The sequence below is a fragment of the Pseudochaenichthys georgianus genome, chromosome 24 (genome assembly GCF_902827115.2).
Source record: "Pseudochaenichthys georgianus chromosome 24, fPseGeo1.2, whole genome shotgun sequence".
Taxonomy (NCBI): domain Eukaryota; kingdom Metazoa; phylum Chordata; class Actinopteri; order Perciformes; family Channichthyidae; genus Pseudochaenichthys; species Pseudochaenichthys georgianus.
This window is the reverse complement of record NC_047526.1, coordinates 28,730,590-28,754,685: the sequence shown is the minus strand read 5'-3', so window position 1 is coordinate 28,754,685 and position 24,096 is coordinate 28,730,590. Positions and strand designations below refer to the sequence as shown.

General features: G+C 40.0%; 2 protein-coding genes across 3 annotated transcripts in view; one reads left to right on the top strand and one right to left on the bottom strand.

The window, feature by feature from the left end:
• LOC117439990 (disks large-associated protein 2-like) overlaps positions 1-24,096 on the bottom strand; it is a 119,880-nt gene that overhangs the window by 58,372 nt on the left and 37,412 nt on the right. The window lies entirely within an intron of this gene.
• Positions 19,770-23,372, top strand: LOC139433138 (calnexin-like). Its single transcript, XM_071202016.1, has 5 exons — positions 19,770-19,859; positions 20,198-20,281; positions 21,648-21,767; positions 23,078-23,180; positions 23,278-23,372. The coding sequence occupies exons 2-5, from the start codon at positions 20,213-20,215 to the stop codon at positions 23,370-23,372; spliced, it is 387 nt and encodes a 128-aa protein (XP_071058117.1). The 5' UTR covers positions 19,770-19,859; positions 20,198-20,212.

Genomic DNA, 24,096 nt, shown 5'->3' with positions numbered 1-24,096 from the left:
CTTCCTCCTCCGCACCAATGCACGGCTAGCTGATGCCACAGGGAAGAACAGAGCAACAGGCAGCCAAACTGTAGAGCATGAATCACACTGTTGAAACATAACATCATTGAGATGATTTATCGATACTCGCTGAGACAAAAAACATCCGTTCTAAATCTATTGTTATTACTCGCACCAGATTGTTCCCTGCTCCTGACCTCTAAATCAAATACTTGAACTTAAATGTCTGTTGAGAATTACAAGCCCCATGGGCAAAAAATCAGGTCACTCACAGAGCTGTCAGACACCGTCATAATTCACATGAAATCATCTATCAAGGTTCACAGTGACACCGGAGGGCAAAAACAAGCAGACAGCGGATATGACTATCATGAGCAGGACTGCCAGCTTTTATCATTCTCAATCTCTCACAGACTTGGACAGAAGAACCAATCAGAATAATTGAAGTGTGAATCGAAATTGTCCAAGTTTACCCTTGGCTTATAGTTTAGTTTATCAGACCTGCATGAACTAACTTTAAAAAGAAAGTGTGAAAGATTACCAGCCAACCATCTCAATGTAGTAGATAGACCTTCTGACAATAGAGAGATTTTAAAAACAGATACAATGTAGTATTAACATATTTTTCTACGTCTACAAGCAACACTAATGTTGGCCCCACTTAATTTAAGGTCTTATTCTTAACAAGTTTTTTCTATAACCTGTGATTTGGTCCATCTCCATGTTGCCTTAAAATAAACCAATTAACTGAATATTTGTGTATACCTGAGTTGTCCTGCCTAGAACAACCTGCCAACAAAAGAATGTGTTCAGCACCCTCTTCTTTATTAACTCAATAATAGTATTCAGTAGTTTCCTGCGCCCACTAATTGCTAGTAAGGTTCATAGGAGTCTATCCCAGCTTGATCTTAATTGGAGGCGCACAAAACAACTTTGGAGCGGTTGATATTTTCACTTACTGATATTCAAACATGCAGTCGATTCAGAGTTTGTGTGACTGTGGGAGGAAACTGAAGCCTCTTAGATAGGTGGTGAAAAAAGAATCTCTTCTAAAACAGAAAAACAAGATGCCTCGATAGTAGATTAAAGGAACTGAAGATCCCCACAGGAATAACTTAGAGTGTGTTTACTTTTTTCATAAGGGTCGTGTGCACACAAACAGTATACTCATTTAAACCAGATGTCCAAGCATAACAAAGCTGCATTTTATTCCATTGTCAAGGAGAAGAAAACCCATGTCTTCATTGTATTGCATAGTAACTTTATCTTAACTGTTTACTCTCATCACATTGTAACCAGGGTTTCCGCTAGGATTTCTTCTCGCCAGTCAAATAAGAATTGTGTAGCAGAGTTTCCGTTGGCAGGTAATTACCGGACTAGGACCGGATATGCTGATGTTTAAAGCTCAGTTAATGGGAGTTATTTGTATATTGCTTCAGTTTATAATCGTAACAGATCGAAAAATTCAGATTCATTTTTCAATAAATGATTCCACAAACAACAAACAACATAATTATTACATTCAAATAACTACTTGTAGTAGATGAAGTACATTATTCAAAAGTGTACATTAACTTTGAGAAACGGATCCTCTCTTTTCTCCTCTCTCTCTCACAGCCCATGTCATGCAGCGCGCTAAACAGTGGGCGGGGCTTCAGGTGATCATGGAGCAGCTGATCCGATCTCTCTCTCGCGTCCGGTTATACTTCACTCGCGTTTATGTCCATATCGATCAGATCCAGCTCTCCTGATCAGCCTTTATAGAGAGCACCGATCAAACTATTAAGAGTGAATATCGGCACATAATGATCGGCGGCCAATCGATCGGAGCATCGGACATTTTGACCGCCAGGTTTTGAATTTACCGGTTTTTATTCAATTTTACCAGCTAAAAACTGGTAATTACCGTCTAACGGAAACCCTGATTGTAACATAATACATATTTCAAAAGTTGAGTTCCATCTTATTAAATAGGAACAGAATAACTATTCACTTCGATGGCCCCAAACTAATGTTTGTAAAGTGAGAATTTGGGTTTACTGGGACACTGGCCCTTTCCTTCAGAACACAAACAAACGTGCATGCACACACAATTAAATCATCACAATTAAATCATACACAGAGTGTGTTTACATGTGCCTGGCATATCCTGGAGGCGTGTGGTGCAGTGGATTTTGTGTTGGTCACAGGTTCAAACCCCACTGCAGTCAGCATGTCGTTGTGTCCCTGGGCGAGACACTTCACCCCATATTGCTCCTGTGGGGATTGTCCACAGTATTGAGTATGTAAGTCGCTTTGGATAAAAGCAGTGTTGTAGTGGGGATTTTTTTACTGGGGGGGGACGCTATTTTAAATTAGGTCATCCCAAACAATGCCAAACAAGTGCGCACGCGCGCAGTGCACTCACAAAACGGGCAGACAGGTCCACAGAAACTACCGGTACGCTTAGTCCTACTTTACTTACTGTACTGCAAAAAGCAGACGGCGCTGTGCTCAACAGACACACACAGACTCAAAACCATGGACACACTGGCACATACGTTACATAAACAATGTATAGGCCTAAATTGCATAAACTACAGTATTGCAACTAAGCAGACAGCGCTGCTTTTCTCTCTCTCTATCTCCACTTCCAAAATCTATTTAAAACTCATAACAAACAAACGAAATTCCCAAAGTTGTCCTGAAATTAACTTATTAAATAAACAAAACGAAAAATATATATAGCCTACTAATGCAAACATTGAATCTGGACTGGAAATTATTCTGATTAGGCCTAGCCTACATTGCAAATAATCAGACAGCGCTGCTTTTTTCTCACACACAAACCTTGCGTTTTGAAGACTGATACATCAGATATGGATGAACAAACTTTGCAGCCCAGTACCCCAGCTTTGCAGTCTATCCACGGGTATGCCTCTTGTTTCCTCCGCCACATCTCCTCCGTCCATACCTCTGGGAAAGGTGAGCTTGAGCTAGCCAGGGGAACGTTGCTAGCGCAGCTAACGTGCACGTTAGCTAGCATTATCCACGTCTTTAGGCGGCTCTTCTGATGATGTACTGTAGTACTAGTAGCAGCTTCACTTGTAGCTTCGGTGCTGCTAGACTCTTTCTTCTTGTGAATTATATTCTTTTTAGAAAAGAAGTCAAGTAAAAAATGTTTGCCTGCCATTATAGAGCTTTTTCGTTAGCGTTCTTGAGGGAAAGAGCTGCCGCAAAATCGGCGGGCGGCGAGCTGGCTCTCCCCAGTGGGTGTGTCACTGACACACCCCCAGCTCGCCGCGGGGTCACGAGCGTGATGACTAATCATAATTCTTTAAGGAAATCGTTTTTATTTTTTTATTATAATTACTGTGAAATGTATTATGTTTTTGTCATTATTACAACAAATACACACTTGCAACTGATAAGACTGGCAATGATTTTATATTTATTAGACTATTACAAAAAAGATCATGCTCCAAATAAGTGGGGGTACGGCGTTCCCCCCGCGTCCAACGCCCACTACACCACTGGATAAAAGCGTCTAACAAGTAACATGTAATGTAATGTAATGTGTGTGCATATAAACACCATGTCCTGCTTTTTAGAAACCTTGATATTCTAGCTGTATTCTACTAGAAACTAGTATACTGTGGTATGTTAACATCTTAATTGGACTGGTGTGTGGAAGTGAGCAACGAGCCACTCTTTGAACTTTTTCCTCTCAAGCTAATTTTGTATTCCTCACACAAGTTCATCTGCAATAAACACTTGTGCCTGTGAGACAACATGTGTTTAACTTGTTTGTTTTAAGTATATCCCAGTCTTAACTGCCCATTACTCTGTTTAATCCCAAAAGACCACAGATACACTGCTTTTTGTGGGAAGACAAGTAGAGTGAGACCATTTATGGGAAGACAAGTAGAGTGAGACCATATCTGTTTAAATGGTGATGAAATGTCAAAGTTGGCTTAAACTGGCAATAGCTTGATTAATATTGTGATTTAGTAAATTTTTACAGCAAGTAGCAAAATGAATATTTACTGGCATGAATATCCAAAGCGCGTTACCCTCTAGCAGTACTGCAGATGCAGCAGAAGGCAGACATGTGTAATGGTAATGTGTGTTTTCTGATACACACAGGGACAGCAGTGAACCTTATATAAGTGGAAACAGTGTAAACCTTGCAACTGAGACAAAATCATGTTCAATTGGATGTAGCTTTGCGGCAGAGGCTGCATTTCACTTTTCGATATATCCGCCCACTCCCTCCCACTGCTGCTGCTCTCCGCGGCAGGCAGACACTGGCTGATGTTGTAGTGATGCCACACATCCTGGACACAGCCTCAGTCTCTTCTCTGCGCCCTTAAGTGGAAGAAAACGCCAAATAGGGAGCTTATAGTCAGTCACTGCTCACTGTGAAGCCGCCGGTAATGCCTCCCACATTGCATTGATTTAACGCAGAAGATAGGGTCCTTTATACAGTGGAGAGCAGTAGGATCCCCTTAAGGCTTATGTGTATCTCTGAATACTTTTAAAGATATGTATACTTATTCTACATGTTTTCTAAAAGAGCAAAATCATAAACTTGGGTCTGAAATATCCCTAAAGACTTCAGGATGTCCAGTTTAAATGTAACCAAGTATAAAACATCAAGGCAGCCATGCTGAGATCGCCATAAGTGTATAAATCCCTCGCACATTACGTATTCCCCTTTCATCAAGTACTAATCCTAACCTCTCCGTTGTTTCCGGCGATTTACCAAATATATCACCGCTGAAGATACAATATGGAGACAAAAATACTAAAGCCCAGGTGTAGGAGGCTTAGCTTTGGCATCTTGCCTTTCCTCATTCAGGTCTTGCAGAAAATGTTGACACATCTCCATGGAAACTGCTCATATGTACAGTATGTAGCCATTGCAAAAGTCTCACTTTTACCAGCCTGTGAACGTTTGAATATTGAGACATCTGCTACATGTACGCCTTCTTATTTTTAAGTCTCTCTACAAAATGTTTATCCCGACATTTTGTTCGTAAATACAAGACCACACAAAAAATACTGTTTTATACGACTTGTGTTGTGGGGCTGCCATAACTTTTAACAGTTATAACTACTTATGCAGGCCAGGGGCTTGTTTGTCATTTAAATAATTTAAAATATAGGGTTGGGTTATTTTAGAATGCAGCCGCTGGTAGGTTAATGCTATTAACTTGCATCCCTTAATAATCTGCAAAATGCATCTGTGCAGTTTCCATTAAAATAGTAACTGCATAAATGTCATAGATGTTCGCTTTATGTAAATACCAAAATTCCTGAGCAAGCTTTAAACTATAAGCACTTTGTAAAATGTATGATTTGCTGTTGCCAGAGACACTGAATAGCTCAAATGTGGATATCAAGTGCAGAGAGTTACCCTGTGGTCAAAACAACTCAGAGAAACACAGCAGCTAGGGGTTTCACCAACTAATCGACTAGTCAAACACATCCTCACTCCCAGGTCGGCCCTATGTTGACGTTATGTCAAGTCCCTGCCGGCTTTTTCCAACGCAAGGGGGGGGGCCTTAGCGTCCATTTTCAACGCGAGGGGGGGTCCTTAGCGTCCATTTTCAACGCAAGGGGGGGGCCCTTAGCGTCCCATTTTCAGCTTTCCGGGATGTCCATGTGCTTCTATGGACGCTCATGGAAGCACGGCATTCGTTTGTGTCAACTGCCCTTAAGGCAATGAAGACACTACACTACCCAGAATCCCCAGCTATCGTTTGGACTACACCATGTGCTCTGTTTGACAAACCCCGTGATAGTCCTCAAGCTCTGTGATTGGAGAGTGTGCTCCGAGGGTTACCGAGCCTCGAACAGCACTTGAAATGGGATGGAACACGGCAGACTGTTCAAAACTGGATTTGAACGGGTCCACCGCGCCCCCCCCCCCCTCCCCCACCCGTCCCCAGAACTACACATGCTGGCTATTCTGTTTCGCCAACATGTCTCTATGGCACGTCTCTACTGGGAGTTGTAGTTTTTTAAAAGACGATTTCGTATTTCCCCTAATAGAAGTTGCAGTATTAACTGTGTACATCCCTGGAGGTTTAGGGGAACAGGAAACACTCACATTTAAACAACATATAATTATAAATGGGTGAAAATTGCTGGTGCCCAATAATGGGCAGTATTAATATATATACCCACACGCCAGCTAAGGTCAGAAGAGCTTAAGTTAACAGCTGGACTTATGTTTGTGACCCCTCCTGTTGTTATTGGATAACATTACATTACATTACATTAATTGATAAGCCCTGAAAATGCACTTGTCAAGGTTCATAGCACATTTTGGCAAAGTAATGGCAGTAGCCATCGATCAGCTTAAGATAAGGTATACTTTATTGATCCAAGTTGGAACATTTGCGTTACATCAGCATGTGTAACAGTTAAATCTGCAGTGGTGTTTATTTGAAAATCATTTAGTAATCACACAAATTCTGGTTTTATATTTAACAATTCTGTGTTCTTTATTTATTGATTGTTCAATACCTGACAGGCCGGAGATGAAATATCTGCATACATCTTATAAGAGCATAATACATTATGTATAATATCAGTTAAAATAAGTGCTTCAACATAGTTAAACATTGCTGGAGGTATGCACAAATATGATAGATGTCTTGTAATGCACTATTGAGGAACCTGCGACCCAAGTTTTCATTCAGTGCAGAACTACACCATAGTTGTGTAGGCCTATATGATCTGTCATAAACCTTAGAAAATCTTGAAATCTTGAACGGGATGTGCAAAATAGTCATTATATACAGTCTTTAATTAACTATAGTAGAGAATAACGAGTAATGAATATACTTTATAGGGATCCTATTAATATCTAATAATAAAAAATAATGAATTCAATAACATGCTTAACCACCAGGTGTCTCTTTATATCATCTGTGCACCTTTATGGTGTAAATACAGCCTATCTACCAATTGGATCAAATATAAAAGTGAGCCGAATTAGTGTTGATACGGCAAAGAGACGTATTGTGTGAAAAGAAATGTAAGATGTTGTTTAATGGCTGATATATTTATGATCCACGTCACGTTTCAGTTCCTCATGTTTGTCTTCTCATCAGGGGCTCTATAAATACAGAACTACGGGCAGATATGTAATATTTAATGCAGCCGAACCGTGTATTACAATGCCGTTATGTGATGACTTTCAAAGAGAAAGCAAGCACACTCGGAATAAGGTATTATTTTATTTTCTTTAAAACGTTTTCGGTCTGTTTCCGGTATTTGTTAATGACGATGTGCTGTGAGATGTGAGACTGGAATTGCACAGGGGGAAATAACGTATCTTTAGATGCGGATTTTGTTAACTAATATGTTTGCGCTGTGGACCAACACGATACATTGACGGGGAAGGGGGTAGCAATAAAGATAACACCATTAAACAGTTACACAACATAACAGAAATAATATCGATAGCAGCGTCCCTAGCAACCACCTTGGTAACAATGAAAACGTTGGACGCAATTTCCTGAAGTAATCTTCGTAATAACTACAAACTAAAGATCATGTACATCCACTGCACACATAATCTTGAAATAACACTCATATTTCTCGCATCAAATGACATCAAAACGCATTTTAATAGCCAAACTAACTTTAAAATAGGCATTTACACCCAGAATAAAACGAAGTTCGGCCATGTTTTCTTTTTCTGCAGGGAGAAATGGATAGCTGGGGATTCTGGGTAGTGTAGTGTCTTCTGCCATCATTTAATCCGAAAAAAGATTTGTTTCTCCGAATCGAAGGGGAAAAATACAAAAGCATTGCACACAATTTAAACCAATCAAGTTGTGTATTAACAAGGATAATCTGGTGTTTTTAGTCGATGAGTAGTGCAGATATCACTGTAAAATCAATCGTCAGTAAGGGGAATATTTACTTCCGGGTGTACAATTCTCCGCTATCCAATGAGAATGGACACTCACATTGCTTTAAGGGCAGTCGACACAAATGAATGCCGTGCTTCCATGAGCGTCCATATAAGCACATGGACATCCCGGAAAGCTGAAAATTGGACGCTAAGGCCCCCCCCCTGGCGTTGAAAATGGACGCTAAGGCCCCCCCCCCCTTGCGTGAAAATGGACGCTAAGGCCCCCCCCCTTGCGTTGAAAATGGACGCTAAGGCCCCCCCCCTTGCGTTGGAAAAAGCCGGCAGGTGGACTTGACATAACGTCAACATAGCCGACCTGGGAGTGAGGATGTGTTGGACTAGTCGACTACCTTTACCACTAGTCGGCGCTGTAGGCCCTAGTCCAACTAATCGTGAAAAAAAATGGAGGTAAACGAGGTGCTGCAAAATGCTCCAAAACGTGTCCGACATTCTTATGTATGGCAGTACTTCAACAAAGATGTAACCAACTCCACAGTGAAGTGTCAGTTGGTGTACAGCTGTACTGAAGTCACAACACAAATACATCTGCTAGCGCAACCATCTGAAGATGAGACACCAGCTGCCGACAGCTAGCACCTAGCAGTAATGCTAGCACCAGTGAGCAACGGACCGGCGTCAGCACAGGAACAGAGGCAGACGAGCAGCAAAATAAACGGGTCTACCAGTGATGCGGATGATGAGCTACGCGCAGGTGGTCGGCAACAGGCGGACCGCGGTCCGGATCCGGACCCAGACGCCGACCTATACGGACCCTGAGCTATAATCAATACATTAATAGGGGATTTTTCGGCGCCTCCCGCTTTTTTAAAGCTGATTTGGGTGACTTGTGTAATTCGTGGAGTAACCGAAGAGTTTTCGTTTTGGGGTGGGGGGGAGGGAGTCAGTCCGACAGACGGACAACTTCTCACTTCAAAAAAGAAGAAGAAATCTAGACCGCAAAAATAATTAAATAAGCGAGTACCTGTTTTTCCTGGCCAAGGACAGGTTCATGAACACAACAGGAGCGTAACGTGTCTTCACGTGGTATATGTCTCGTCTGAAAGGAGTGCTGAGCACCGGAACGCCGCTCCAGCCCTTAAGATATTGCAATACCCATAAGGAGCCGTACAACATGCCGCAGTGTTTGCGTGGCTGCTGTCTTTAGTTGTAAGCACAAGGGGCGATCTGTTTGTTATTAGCAATCTGGTTAGCTAGCTATGCTAACGAATTAAAGAGCTTTTCTACAACCAGGTGGAAGAGAGCTATCTCCTGAGAGGCTCAAATAACCTCAGCTCAGCGAGGTTAAGGCACACCTTGATATGATCATTATAGTTATTAATGAGACTAAATGAAAAACAGGTATAAAATACTACATGACAGCAACAAAAAAGTTGTTAAAAATATCAAGAATAGAGTTTAAAAGGGGAGTGATTTGTAAAATATCCAAAAAGGAAAATATGCTACAGTTCTGTTTCATATGGGTGTTGAGAGATGTATCCATAGATCTCATAATGTTGCTCTCAAAGTGCACCACATTGATGCATTTAACTTCAATATTTAAACATTACACATATCCACAGTATTTAAGTAATGTTAATTGACAATAAATATTGTTGTTTTTGAATTGTACTTTCTTTATTTGATTGGCAGTCAGTTGTTGATTACATGCATACGTTGATAAAGCTACAGGTCACTTCAATATATATCACACTAATTCATGAAGCAACTTAGACATTTGATGTTCCGGACCTTTGCATGGGGAGATTTTCTCTAACTGGACCTCGTTGAATTTTAGTTGAAGACCCCTGAGCTACGGGATTACTGCCAGCGGACACTGCATATCCCCACAGTGAATAACCCACTGGAGTGGTGGGCAGAAAACGCGCACCGCGTCCCCCGTTTAGCCAAGCTTTCGAAGAGCTACCTGGCGATTCCAGCCACAGGCCCCCCGAGTGAGAGGGTTTTTTCCCTGGCAGGCAACACCTTCACCCGAAAGCGGTCAAGCCTCCTTCCCTCACATGTCGATGCGTTGGTGTTCCTCAACGCAAACCAAAAATCTGGAAAGGTGGACGTTATCGTGAAGGACAGCGAGTAAAGTGTTGCGCACTGGATTTATGTGGTATTTCAGTAAACAGAGTTTTTTGCTGTCGATTTTGGTGAGTCCAGTTACTGTTTGTTAATTACTAAGTCCAGTTACTGTTTGTTATTTACTCAGCCATGTAACACAAATTAAAATGCAGTGTTTAATGTAACTGTATGAGTTCCAATATAAAATACAGTTGTACACCTCTCTTTGTGTGTCTTTATTATGACGTAACGACTAGTCGACTAGTCGACTGCTATTTTGAAAAACGTGTCGACTAGTAAATATTGGTAGTTGTGAAACCCCTACAAGCAGCCAAGCTAGATGTCTGCCAAACAAGACATATTGAACGTGTTATAAAACCGGCAAACATTTATATTTACTAGGGGTGTAACGGTTCACAAACATTTCGGTTCGGTACGTACCCTCGGTTTTTAGGTCACGGTTCGGTTCGGTAACGTTTTCGGTACTGCCAAGAAAAAATTATCACAAAACATAACATATCTTTTTTTTAAATTATTATTAACTGTGATAATGTATTCACTCAAATAATACAAAATATAATAAAATAACATTAAGGTGCAGCATTTCGATAAACTGAAATAATCTGTATTTGAACTTTATTGTACTAGTACTCACAAAACATAAACTATTAGTTTAGGGTTTTTAATTATTATTAAACTATGAATATTCACTCAAATAAATATAAAATATAATCAAAGTGAACATTAAGGTTGCAGCTTTTCGATGAACTAAAATAATCTGTATTTGAACTGTACTAGTAACCTAAGCAGCCAGTTTGACATTAGGACTTGCTTGTCATTGTATTTCATGTTGTTTAAAGAAAGATGAACTTGGTCCACATTGCTTGCCCGAAAGGTCAGATCTGCTGGCACTAGCAATGTCTCCTGCTGTGGAGAACACACCTCTCGCTAGGGACAGAGGTAGCAGATACAGCCAGGTAGCGCTTTGCTAACATGGCAACATAAGGATATTTTCGTTTGTATAGCTTTGGCTCGGTCTGAAGTTTTTGCGAGTGGTGGAGGCTTAAATGCTAGTGGAGTTTGGTTTGCACTTCAGTCTCTTGGGTACCGGTGATATTCACGTCGGGTGATGCCTTTTCAAATGAGTGTGCAAGTTTGATGTATTGCCAGCCGCGTAACCAATGTTAGTTGAACAATGCCGACAAACAGCTTTGGTTCGGTCCACCTGTCTTTGTCCGTCATCCTTGTACGTAACTGCGAAACCAAAATGTTCCCAAACCGGAGACTTCAATGATGCTGGAGGATTTTCGAGCTCAACTTTATCTGCGTTCGCCATTTCGACAGTTCCTCAAATTACTGACTACATTTGAACGCATCCCTCTGACCAGCTCGTCCAATGAAATGACTTGCTCGCTCTATGACGCGTTGATCACAATGGGTGCAAATTACTCTGAATGCTGCGACGCAAGCACCTGAGATTACTTCCAAAAAGTTGTTCACGTTCTCAATTTTTTACGTTTAAAGTTATATGCGTCGGTACACTTCGGTACACACGTGTACCGAACCGAAGGGCCCGTACCGAATAATTTCGGTAAGGGTACGTTTACCGTTACCCCCCCTAATATTTACTGATACTATTTTCTGATACTTACTGTCTCTATTTATTAGTCAATTTGGTGTATCTTTCATTTATTTGAGAGAAAAGTACAAAAAGAAAATATATGAAACTGAAGCTCATCGCTAATGTATTAATACTTTATCTGCAAATCATATCTGCAACGACTAAGATATTTAAGCACATGCAGGCCTCCGTGCTCACTATGCCTTTCAACAGATGTTTGATTCAGAAGGTCCATGAAACTTTGACATTGTGCGACTTTATTACAACGACAGTTATGCTCTTGCATTACATGATGTCATACGTACACCTTGACCAAGAAGTATAAGTGATACGCATACTTGTAAAGGCATACAGAGATTACCTCTTCAAAGAAATGCATTACCCCCCCGTGTGTCACACATTGGCCTTTATAATGATATGAAAGGACGAAAGTGAAACAATCACTGTAACTCTCCCTAACCCCCACATTTATTCTAGTAGCAACATCATCGCTGATAATGATTGACAGTTTTGCAGAATGCTCAAGCAAGTCTTCCCACGCACGTGCATAAACGTACAATGTGAAACTACAACTAGTATTGTTTTCAGAATAACATTGTAACCCTCCTGACAAATAACATCCTACAGCCTATACAATAACTGTTAATGTAATATACTGTATACCTTGCAAAACAGCTGCTAAGTGGTTGTTTTTTATGAAACTACTTAGTTTTATTTGGCATTAGTTAAATGCACATAGTACTGAGAATACATACAGTACTGTAGGATAGTATACTTTGTTTCATGCCAGCATTAAGTGCTTCCTTACGACATTTCAGATATAACGGCTGTGAAAGTAAAATCAGACATTATGCAAACTAGAATTAAGTATGTTCTGGAAACAGCCAACCCTAAAACAATTATTAGTGTAAATGTTGTTTACAACATTCCACTATAGTTCTTCTGTTTCTTTAATCTTCTTAATATTATATTATTTCAACCAATATTTTGCCGTACGATAACTTCAAGCCTACTTTCAGCTACAGAAACCATTCAAATATCAAACATATTCAGCCTTTTCAGCATATGATGGGAAACTTTCAACTTTTTCAAAATATGTTATTACCTTTTTGAAATATTCAGCTTTTTAAACAATTGTTTTAACATGTAACTCAATGGGAGGAACCTTCAAATCCTCTTTTACCTACACCATGCGCCTGCAGAGTTAGAAATGTAAGAGGTTTATTTCTCTGTGCAATTAATCGTATTTTAATCGCGATTACGATTATGGCGACGATTATGAAAACAGCATAATTGACAAAATACGATTATTTTGCTGGGTGCGCTTTCGCCCCTCCCTAAAAGCCCACTCGGCCACGTGCGAGTGACATGTGTTGTGAGTGTTCAGCGCGAGCGAAGATGTCAGAACAAGAGCAGCAACTCCTTAAAAAGAAGGGTAAAACTATTTCCACTATTTGCAAGTACTTTGTCTTTACAATTAAAAAAAAAAAAATTAAAAACCTTTATTTATCCAGGTAAAATCCCATTGAGATCAATGATCTCTTTTTTCAAGGGAGACCTGGAGATACATTTCACATCGCTAAAGATATGTGCCCAGTTAGCACTGTTAGCAACCAGGGCTTTAAGCAACTTGTCAACACGTTGGACAAGCGTTACGCGGTGCCGTCTCGGTATTATTTCAGCAGGTCTGCGCTGCCTGCACTATATGACAAATGCCGTGGGGAAGTTTGAGAGAGATGTGACTTCAGTCCCGACTACTTTGCTACCACAACAGACCTATGGTCTAGCCCAGGGGTGCCCAACCAGTCGATCGCGAGATGTGTCTAAAAATAGAAAAACAATAATCTGTTTATATCGTTAATGTCCTGTAACATAATCTTCCTGTGCCAGAATAATGCACTTGAACGCATCAAAGCTTTGTGATTGGCCGTCGCAGCCCCATGTGTCGGGCGTGGCTGAGGGTCCTTCAGTACAGGTGGCAATATTGTCCCCTGCCTGCGCTCATCTCTGAAACCAGACCATGTCGACTCAACAGGCTGGTGTTTCTTGCAAACAATCTTTAAGAGATGACATGAGCAGCCCTACAAGCATTTGCCATGGTGGCCTAAAACATTTTTATTTGATCTTAATTGTAGTTCAACATTTATTTCCTGTTACTTCTGGACCATGACGGTTGGCCAGCCTTCAACGTTTAACTGAGTGGAATATGTTGAATATGTTTTACCAAACCAAATGTTGGCTATATGTTGGCTATATGTACCCTACTGAGTTTTCAGTAGGTTGTGACAGTGCACTGCATCATATTTGATTTAATTATTTTGGTCTAATTTATTTTTATTTATCATATTAATAATATATGTTTAGTATGGTTTTGGAAGTGCGCTCCAATATATTTGTTGATCTTGTTTATTGGTAAAATATTATTTGTTTTAAAGTTCAATAAAATGGTCAATGAATAATCGTCAAAATAATTGTGATATCAATTATTGACCCAAATAATTGTGATTATGATGTTTGCCATAATCGCACAGCCCTAATGGAAAGGCCTCTCCTTTCACAGCACATCTCCATGGAAACCTTTGATCTCTGGGCTCACGTACACAGGTGTTTGATAACGTCGTCGCCCATGGTAACCTTTGATCTCTGGGCTTACACACACAGGTGTTTGATAACGTCGTCACCTCAAACACACAGACTGGAGTTTAAAGACTGTCTCAGCCTATTATTTTCTGTCTGATGGAGACTTCATACTGACTTCAACACGTTCCACATATTTTATACATTATTGGTGACGTTTGGTTTTAGTTCAAACGTTTGCAGTTAAAATATTCTGCTGCTTTTCATAATACACATTCATTCACTACTAGGCAAGGCAAGTTTATTTATATAGCACTTTTCAACACAATTCAAAGTGCTTTACAAAAAATGAAAGACATTAACAAAATGGCATTTAAAATCAGTCCATTAAAAAGAAAAGCTAATAAAATAAACATTAAAATAAAAAAATACATGGATAAAGTTACAGTGCAGTCTAAGATATGAATAGTTCAATTAAACATTAAAAGAAAAAATACATGGATAAAAGTTACAGTGCAGTCTAAGATATGAATAGTTCAATTAAAAAGCAGCGACAAAAAGAAAAGTCTTCAGCCTGGATTTAAAAGTAGTCAGAGTTGCAGCGGACCGGCAGGTTTCTGGGAGTTTGTTCCAGTTATTTGGAGCATAATAACTGAATGCTGCTACTCCATGTTTAGTTCTGACTCTGGGGACAGAAAGCTGACCAGTCCCTGAAGACCTGAGAGATCTGGATGGTTCATAATTTAGCAGGAGGTCAGAAATGTATTTTGGGCCCAAACCATTCAGTGCTTTATAACCAGCAACAGTATTTTGAAATATATTCTTTGACACACAGGAAGCCAGTGTAAAGACTTCAGAACAGGAGTGATGTGATACACTTTCTTAGTGTTAGTGAGGACTCGAGCAGCGGCGTTCTGAATCAGCTGCAGCTTCCTAATAGATTTTTTTAGTGAGACCTGTGAAGACACAGTAGTCGAGTCTCTGAAGATAAAAGCATGGACACGTTTTTCCAAATCCTGCTGTGACATTAGTCTTTAATCCTAGATATATTCTTTAGGTGATAGTAGGCTGATTTAGTAACTGTTTTAATGTGACTGTTGAAACTCAGGTCAGAGTCCTTGACTACACCTAGATTTCTGGCTTTATCTGTTGTTTTGAACATTGCAGGCTGAAGCTCAGCGCTAACTTTTATACGTTCCACCTTGGCTCCAAAAACCATTACCTCAGTTTTATCTTTGTTTAATTGGAGAAAGTTCTGACACATCCAGTCATTGATTTTTTCAATGCACTTACTCAGTGTTTGAATTGGAGCATAGTCTCCTGGTGAAATTGTTACGTAAATGTGTGTCATCTGCATAGCTATGGTAACTTATGTTGTTGTTTTTCATTATCTGAGCCAGTACTACTTACATTTAATATCTAACTCCTTCAGCCTACTTCCAGCTACAGAAACCATTCAACTATTACATTGTTCAGCTATTTCAGGAGCTTGAGGATGTACATTTAGTTTGTTTATACCTTTTAAAAACATTTCACTTTCAAGTTTTCAACAAATTCATTGCAATGCATTTGAGCTGTAATTTCGATTCAAATCATTTCACTTTTCTCCATTTCTTCCGCTAAGCACTGGTGGTTCTACGGGGTGGCACGGGGTGGCAGCTGCCACCTCAGAAAATGCCTTGCCACCCCAGCTGCCACCGCAGTTGGCAGCTTTGTTTTGAAGAAAAGTTGTGGCTCATCGGACATTTATGAGAGAAAATCTCTAATGTCCGAGTGCAAGTGAATGCAGCACAAGACGCGTGCCTTGTAACCCCTCCCCCCCTGGCGCGAGCTTGGAAATATGATTGGCGGCGATTTCCTTTGAACTGGGGACAGCGCAAAACGAGAAGCATTTCGGATCCAAGTAGACGGAAGGAATGAGGTATTTGCGGTCAGGATATGGCTGGGGTAGGCTACAGCCATACCAAGAAATGGCTTAGCCCCACCCCACCATGAACAATGCTGTTAAAGTAAGCTAAATAATGTCCGCCAACTCGCGCGGATTAAATTGCACAGACAGCAGTTAGTAAGACTGATTTCCGTAGCCACTTGTCTGGAAATACCGAAGACCAGAAACGGTTTTGAAAACTTTTGTCACGTAGTGATCGTCTTCTCAATAGAACATCTTTGATAATGTCTTCTGGCCAATCAGAATCACGATAACGGCGTGGTGTTGTTGCAGGAAGTCCCCACGGAGAATACTTCTGCTGTAGTACATCTCTATATACATCGATACAACATTACGTGTTGATAGAAATCACCACGGTTTGATGAGTGATAGGAGTGAGGGCTGTCTTCATGTTGACACACAGAACAATGGGGGCGATCCACCCTGATCCACAAAGTAAGTAATTCACAGCCTCTTCCCTCTTCTCTCTGTGAGGAGCAGCAGGTTCAGCTTTCAGAACAAAGTAACAAAAAAACTAAAATGGCATTAATTTTTTAAATATGTCGTGTAGTAATAGATGTATTTCTTTTTCTTCTCAAGAGAGGACCAGAATGTGTATTTTATGTTAGTATTTCAAAAAAATCTCCTGGGGGAGAATCCCCACAGACCCCCCTGCAGGGGTTGGGGTTTCAGCATGTCAACTCTTTCACCTGTGGGGAAGTTGCAGGATTGGCTCCAGGTCGCACTTTTTATTTACTACAAGACAAATGTGCCTTTTTATTTCATACAGTTCAATTTGGATTGAGACAGGGACATAATCTAAACCTCACGCGTGGCGTTTCACTGTCAAGGGGAGCGTGTATGTAATTACATTGCAAATACTGACTTGAGCCAACCACTGTATGGGTTAGCCCTACCATAGATTACCCAACACAAATACTCTGGCGCCGCCACTGTTTTGCGGTCTACAATGACAGAGAAGAGCCTGTCAAGTTGACTGTACTCGGCATTGAATCAAAAACGCACCATAGCTTTAAATCGTTTGTGAGGCGTTTTGCTGAACAAGATGGTAATCGCCACATTCAGCCTGTTATAGGGCATGCCAACTTGATGCTCTGCTCACGGATGATGTCGATGAGAATAATAAACTGTTAAGATGATGACCTTACGTGTGTAAATATATTTTTCTTCTTTGAGGGGTCTGCCCCCAAAAAAACATGTTTCAAGTCCTGAGAAAGTCAAATAAAACTATAATAATAAACTGTGTAAAACTACACTGCCCAGCCAAAATAAGTAACCACTTTGATTTAACTAGGCCAGTAGGTAAGGACTTTCCACTGGATAATAACTGCAGCGATGTTTTAGCTGAATACACGTTTTTAACCCTAACTGATGCAGTTAGTCACTTCTTTAATGTTTGTTCTTTCTGATGTAAAGTCCAGGTTGTAACTGTTTGCAGTAAAGTTGTGGGGCGCTGAACTGTTCTTTTGATTCTTTTGATTTATGATAGTAATTTCTTGTCTTTCAAATTTGAAGGAGGGTGAGCAAGCATCTTAAGGAACATTCATCATTAACTCCTCCAAAAAATATAGTTTATTTAATAATAACACTGAATATGTGAATCATAAAAGGGATTGACAGCTGATAGGAATGATATGATTGTTAATATTATCATATTCATACAGACACACATCGATGAGACAGTTAATTAATGTACTTATTGCAGCAGTCTGCATAGATTTGGTACCCCTGCTGGTCTAAGAGTGAAACCAACTCATTCAGTTAAAATTCATTAAATTACGTCTGCCACCTTATATATTTATATTTAAGGCTTTACTGATGTGCCACAATAATGTCACCTAATGTTATTGAGTTAAAATATCAATATTGTGGCTTTCCAAGTTAACATTGTTGATTAAATCAGCATATACTTCTGCCAGGGGATGCCACCCCTCAAATTCTCCTGCCACCCTCTTGCCACTCCATGAATATTTTTCTAGATCCGCCCCTGCCGCTAAGTTCAGCAACACACTTACATGGTTTTTGTAGCTAAAAGCAGAGCAGTGACCATTCAAATAATAAAATATTCAGCTTCTTCTGCATTTTCAGCTAAATTCAGCAACAAATGTCACAGTTTACAGCATTCAGACAGTGTGGGAAAAGTACACGTCCCACCGTCCGGGACGTGTTATTTACAATATCGGACAAGTAGATCTTTCAAGTGACGTTTTTCGGCCTGATTTATTGACAAATTATTGATACATTCAGTTTACAAAAGGCAGAACTCATTCGCAAATTGTACGTGTCCGCCCTTGTTCGTTTAGAAGTGTTAGTTTCGGTTCTGCTTGTAGATTCCTAAGGAAATTGCATCTCGCCGTTTCTGTACAGTTAGACGGGGGTAGGCGGAGCGGGGTGGGAAGTGTAGCACAGTGGCAGGGTTGGGAAGCAAAACTCGGTTCCGAGTAGAAACAAATAACAATTGTCCGGTACCGGGATTAATAAGAGTTGTAAGGACAGGAGGCGAGGCCGAGCCCCGCGGACCGCAGCTCTCTATGCTCCATATCAGCTGATCGCTGCACGGTGCAGCTCAGCGTCTCTCTCTCTTTCTACACACAGCGCATCCGCTGCCTGTTGGACAGCCTCATCTTTGTCAAATGTTCTTATGTTCTTTCTCTAACACGTAATGAAGGTTATTAAGCGTTTTAACTCCTGTGTTGTTAATATTGACCGCCATTTCCTTTATGAAGTGAAGCAGCCTCCCTGTCTGTGTCCTCGCGCTGTCCTCACATCCCCGGACCCCCAGACTCGGAGGAGCACAGGGATGTCAGTATTGTTTATGAAGCAGGGTATAGAAAGTACATTATTGAAATGAAAATACTATTTCTTTACTTTTACAAACAGTGAGCAGCTAGGCAGAGCTCTGCAGCATGTGTATTGCAGGACATGTGTAAGCGTGCAAGCGTCTTTGAGTTGTAGAAAAGCGCTAGGCCTATACTGTAGGCTATAAATATAATGTATTATTATTATTATTAGGTTATGTCCTATGTGTTGGACATGTGTGGTTAGACTGTCTCACAGGCAGGTTGCAATGTAACATCAGAGGAGACTGGGCCAATTGTACATTCTCAAACTGCACCACTTGGAACTAACTAAACAATGCAGAGATTATTTTTATATAATTGTATTCAATAACCGTAAGAAATTCAACAGTATGAAGTGATTTGTAAATAGGAATACAGATTTGACTTAATGTTTTCATAAATATATTTTTCTCCCAGTTTGACTTATTTTTACCCTCTCAAAGAACCGGAATCGAGAACCGAAAATAACCGGAATCGAAAAGCAGAACCGGAATCGTTAAAATCCAAACGATACCCAACCCTATGTGTGATGCAGTAAAATCTCACTTACGTTGAGCGGTGTCGTAAAAACCGTGGGAAAGTGTAAAATACGATGACGAAGAAGAAGATTCCAGTGGCCCCAATTTTTGTCCATTCTGGACAAGTGAAAAATGTATTCGGACAAGTAAATTGCCAAACTCACTTGTCCATGGACAAGTACTCTCTAAAAACTTTTTCTCACACTGATTCACACACATGTTCTAGTTACCATTACAACCTCTAATGTGGCCAGTGCTCTGCAGCCATGTCAGTAAGTGACTAGGGACCAAAGTCCAACATCACATGACGACAAGAATTCAGGAAGTGACTTTCAAGGAACGCGTGGAAAGTGTGTGAAATCACTGTGTAAAAAAGGTAGAAACAAACTGCTTCTCTTACTTTCTCTTCTGTCTCTGTATTGTTTAAATCGTATTTGTGTCATGTCCCACTCTGATCCCCCTTGTGCATGTTTATTTCCCTATCCCTAGCATCTAGTTTTCATTTCCCTTTTTCAGGGGTGTGTGTTGATAATTTTTCCTCTGTGTTTGCCCTTTATCTGTCCCAGTCTGATCTTTGTAAATTAGATCAGGAGAGATAGAACACAATGGTAATCAGTTTTTTTGCCCTTCATTAGGATCCCGTGTTTCTTTTGTTCGATGTATATTGGATGTATATGTGTGTATATCTTTGTGTATGAATGTGTGTGCATGTAGGTGTGTGTTTCAGACATGGGGATCAGCGTTGTGTTGGGTCTGATGCTGGCAGCCAGTGTGACACCTGTGTTTGCTGCAGCACAGGTACGTTTAATTGGATATTTTTTTTAATTGAATTCAGTCTTTTGATGAATGTCACAAAGAGAGTAGTGTTCTCTCTAAAAAAATATATATAAAAAACATAAAAACCGCAACGTTTTTTTTAAATTATTTTTCTTTTCTCAGTGAACTTTTATCCTCACAAAACTTTTGTGTCACCTGTTCTTAAGTCATAAACACAGACAAAAAAATGTAGATCTTACTTTAAAAATGGATCCCCAGAATATGTTTTCATACTTGCTTTTTTGTGCTTCCGAAGCCTTCCGTACGGTTATGGTAAGCTTGCTAATTCCAACTACTTTAGTGCAGTGCCCATTTAATTTGTACTATTGCTTACTACTTTGACTATCTTTTGGAGACTCTTGAAAAATAAACAATGTCAAAGTCTGCCATTACATTTAGAAGAAAGGTGAGTTAAATGATGAAATTCCTCCATAATCCACTGAAAGGTTTTCTTCAATTAACACTTCAATTTCTGTTTCCAGATACTTACTCGAAAAAAAAGTAGAGTAGTTTAATGCTGCCTGTTTCCAGATATTACACTGCAAGCATGAGTCGTGTCAAACATCATGCCCCAAGCAAACACCTGTTTGTGGCGTTTACCCCACCTGGTGCTCGGATATAAAAGTGCTTTACAGAGGAAAGTGCTGCTACAGAAAGCATGTTTCCTGTACCTGTAGCTTGGATGGTTTCTACTAGGCCACATGTTTTTTTTCTCCTTCCTGTTATCATGTATGTCCTTGTTATCTTTTAATATAAACCTTTCCTCTTCATCTTTGACTTGTAAAACATTTGTATTTTATAAATGATGGCCTGTGTCCACATAGCCTTTTCTGAGGGCCAGCATCTTTTTGCAATTGTTACCAATAAGGATCGAGTACATGCTATCCCATGCGGCCACCTCGAGAAGAAAATATTTCCGCGCTTCAAGTTAAAAAATATTTCAACTTTTCAGAGAAACACTGGTGAGGTCACTGTAAAAATTAGAAGAGATAGAAGCTTATTTTTTGGCAATATCTTTCGAGGGAAACTATAAAAACAAATCAATTTGAGAGCCAGAATCGTCCGGTTGGTCTTCATGGTGAAAAAACATTTAAAAAAATATATGTAAGTAGTTGATTTGACACTGAGAATATATACAGTAGATGCTATGTGGACACAGGGCCTTGGATTGCTAGGCAACAGTTTGGGTCCATAGCTACTTCCTGTCAGCTGATGTAACTCACAACTATAACAGGAAATAAATTGGGACACATTTAGACCCTTTCAAAGTTTCATATAACTTTGAAAGGGTCTATTACTCTACTCTGCTTATATTATTACACACAGTATCTTTATATGTGCACTCCAGCCAGGTATCATAGAGAGCCTCCTATTGGCCACCCACCAGCGTCCCTGGCTCTGGGGGGTGTATGTCTTCACTGTTGGACTTCCAGCCGTTCTCTTCGTCAGCTTCATGTGGCCTGACAAGGTAAAATACACTTTTTTATTGTGTGTGTAGATTTGTGTGCCTAATTGTCCAATACTGAATGTGTCAGATTATGACGCTTCAAGTACCCCTTTAGCATCTATTTTGGACGTGTAAGGGCAACCTCGAGGGGTGTTACAGAAATGTAATTATGACGGTGTGACGAGTCCGACTCTTTTTAAAGTAATGGTTCCTTTGAGTTGATACTTGTCAAATAATGGAACCTTTTGAGTTTTGCTGCTTCTTGCATAATATGACGTCAGTTTCTCTGTGACTCCGTTATGGTACATGCCAATTGAAATGCTAGGGCTGACAATCTCATAAAACTTCCCTTCGAGGCATTACCAGCCATCATTTATACTTAACATAAATAAAGACAGAAGGTACATACCGGACAGTAAAAAGGGTTATCCGAAAAATGTGTTTGGTCATTTTTGTACATCAGGTCCGAGTGATTGAAGGGTCAAACAAACCACAGGACAATCCATTTTGAATAATCATCAGGATCTTAGTTTTGGTTTCCTGTTTTATTTTGAAATGTATTTTGTCCTTTTGAATTGTGTCTTGTTTTACTTCCTGTCTGTGTTTTCCCTCCTGTTTGATTGTCCAATTATTGTTCACCTGCTTCTGCTTGTGTTTTCGATGTCTTGTCTTGGGTGTATTTATCTTCCCAAGTGTTCTCTGTCAGTTCGTCTTCATTGTGTCCTCCGTTTGGTTCTTTGTTTCTTGTCTGTTTTATTCAGAATGTCCCTCGTCTTCACTCCTGGGTCCTCCAAGTCTTCCCTGTTTGTTCCTCTTTTTGGTTGCCACTTTTCCTTTTGTTTGAGTCTGCCTACTCCTCCAGTATTTTAATAAAGCTGTCTTTTCGTTTATTCTTTGATAACCGCCTCTCTTTACTCTGCATTTGGGTCCTTGTTCCCTTCCCCTGTGACCCTCATTTTAAGAAAGACACGTAAGTGAACTAATGCTACGTATGTAACCTAAATATTTGTAATTGAATTTAGGTAGCTGTATTGCTTAAAATGTGTGTTTGCTACCTTTTGTGAACCTAACCTAAGTTTGACTAACAAATCATCAACCACATATTGAAAAATAATGTTGAAATACGGCACTAAAGAGGTACCCAGTGCTTTAAGAATTAACAACAAAGGGTTGTGACCAAGCGTACGTATGTGAAGATTTTGGAGTGACAACATGATGAACGTCCTGCAAAATAAGTGTATAATGTGTTTGAGTGTGATTTGGTCCTCGAGAGAAAAAGTGCAGCTACTTTACTGTATAAGAAGCTACATCATGTTTTTGTTTGCATGTAGAGATTTGGACCACCAGATCAAGAGTACTACTATAAGAAGTCTGATGACACTCAACCAGATGACCCTGAGTTCTCAAAGCAGACAGACGCAGTGGATATCAAAGGTAATGTCTTATTATTGGATTATTTCAAGTACCACAGAGGTATTTTTACTCCAGAAGGGGGAAGTTTTAGTAGTAATGTCTTCTGCTCTCTGTGTAGGAACGGCTGACAGAGCTAGAGGAAGAAGGAGAGATACTCATGGTAACACGAGGAAGGGTGACCTAGACCTAAAGGTGAGATTCAACAGACAATAAGAAGGTGATAATGAGTGAAAAAGTAATTTTTAATGTTATTTGTAAAGGTGCAGAAGCCTATTTCAAAGATATCTCAAATAATGTATGCACTGTAATTTCCCAACATAAACATAACAGTCTGCAATGAAATGGTTGTCTCCCGTGTGCTCCATTTCCTCCATGGCGCACCGGTAACTTTCTCAACCAAAAAAAGAAAAAAGTATTATCCCGACTTTTTTTTTTCCCTTTAGGGGCTCCGTACTTTCATGATACACACGTTTTGTTTAGCATAATCTCCACATATCAACACCACTTAAGCTTAAATGCAATCACCAGAAGTAAAAAGCTAAGGCTATAAACAAACTACATGACGTTGGCATGGCAACACATAACCACTGCTAAGCTAAAGGCGGTCTCATGTCACTTGTAAGCAACCGCCGTTTTTCTGACACATAGATGCTTCTGACATTCACAAGTGGAGTATTTACTGATGTATTTCATGTCGGGGAACACAATTGGAAGATCTCTCAAGCTTGTGTTAAGCATAGACCTTATTTCACCATAAACATTTTCAAAAACGGTTGACATCGAGACCAGGGAACGGAGGCTATAAAAGGTTATGTGAGGACTTGTTTCTGCACCACTCTATTGAAGTGAGAGTGTTATGTACTGATGTCAAATGTGATGTTGCCCTTTTTCATATGCAATGAGTGTGGGTCCTGCGGTGGGGGAATGGAGAGAGGAG

Excerpts from the sequence above, each read along its gene's own strand:
- LOC139433138 (XM_071202016.1), top strand. The coding sequence starts at position 20,213 with ATGGGGATCAGCGTTGTGTTGGGTCTGATGCTGGCAGCCAGTGTGACA. Across the intron at positions 20,282-21,647 it reads CTGTGTTTGCTGCAGCACAG|CCAGGTATCATAGAGAGCCT; the intron begins GTACGTTTAATT and ends TGTGCACTCCAG. Across the intron at positions 23,181-23,277 it reads AGACGCAGTGGATATCAAAG|GAACGGCTGACAGAGCTAGA; the intron begins GTAATGTCTTAT and ends CTCTCTGTGTAG.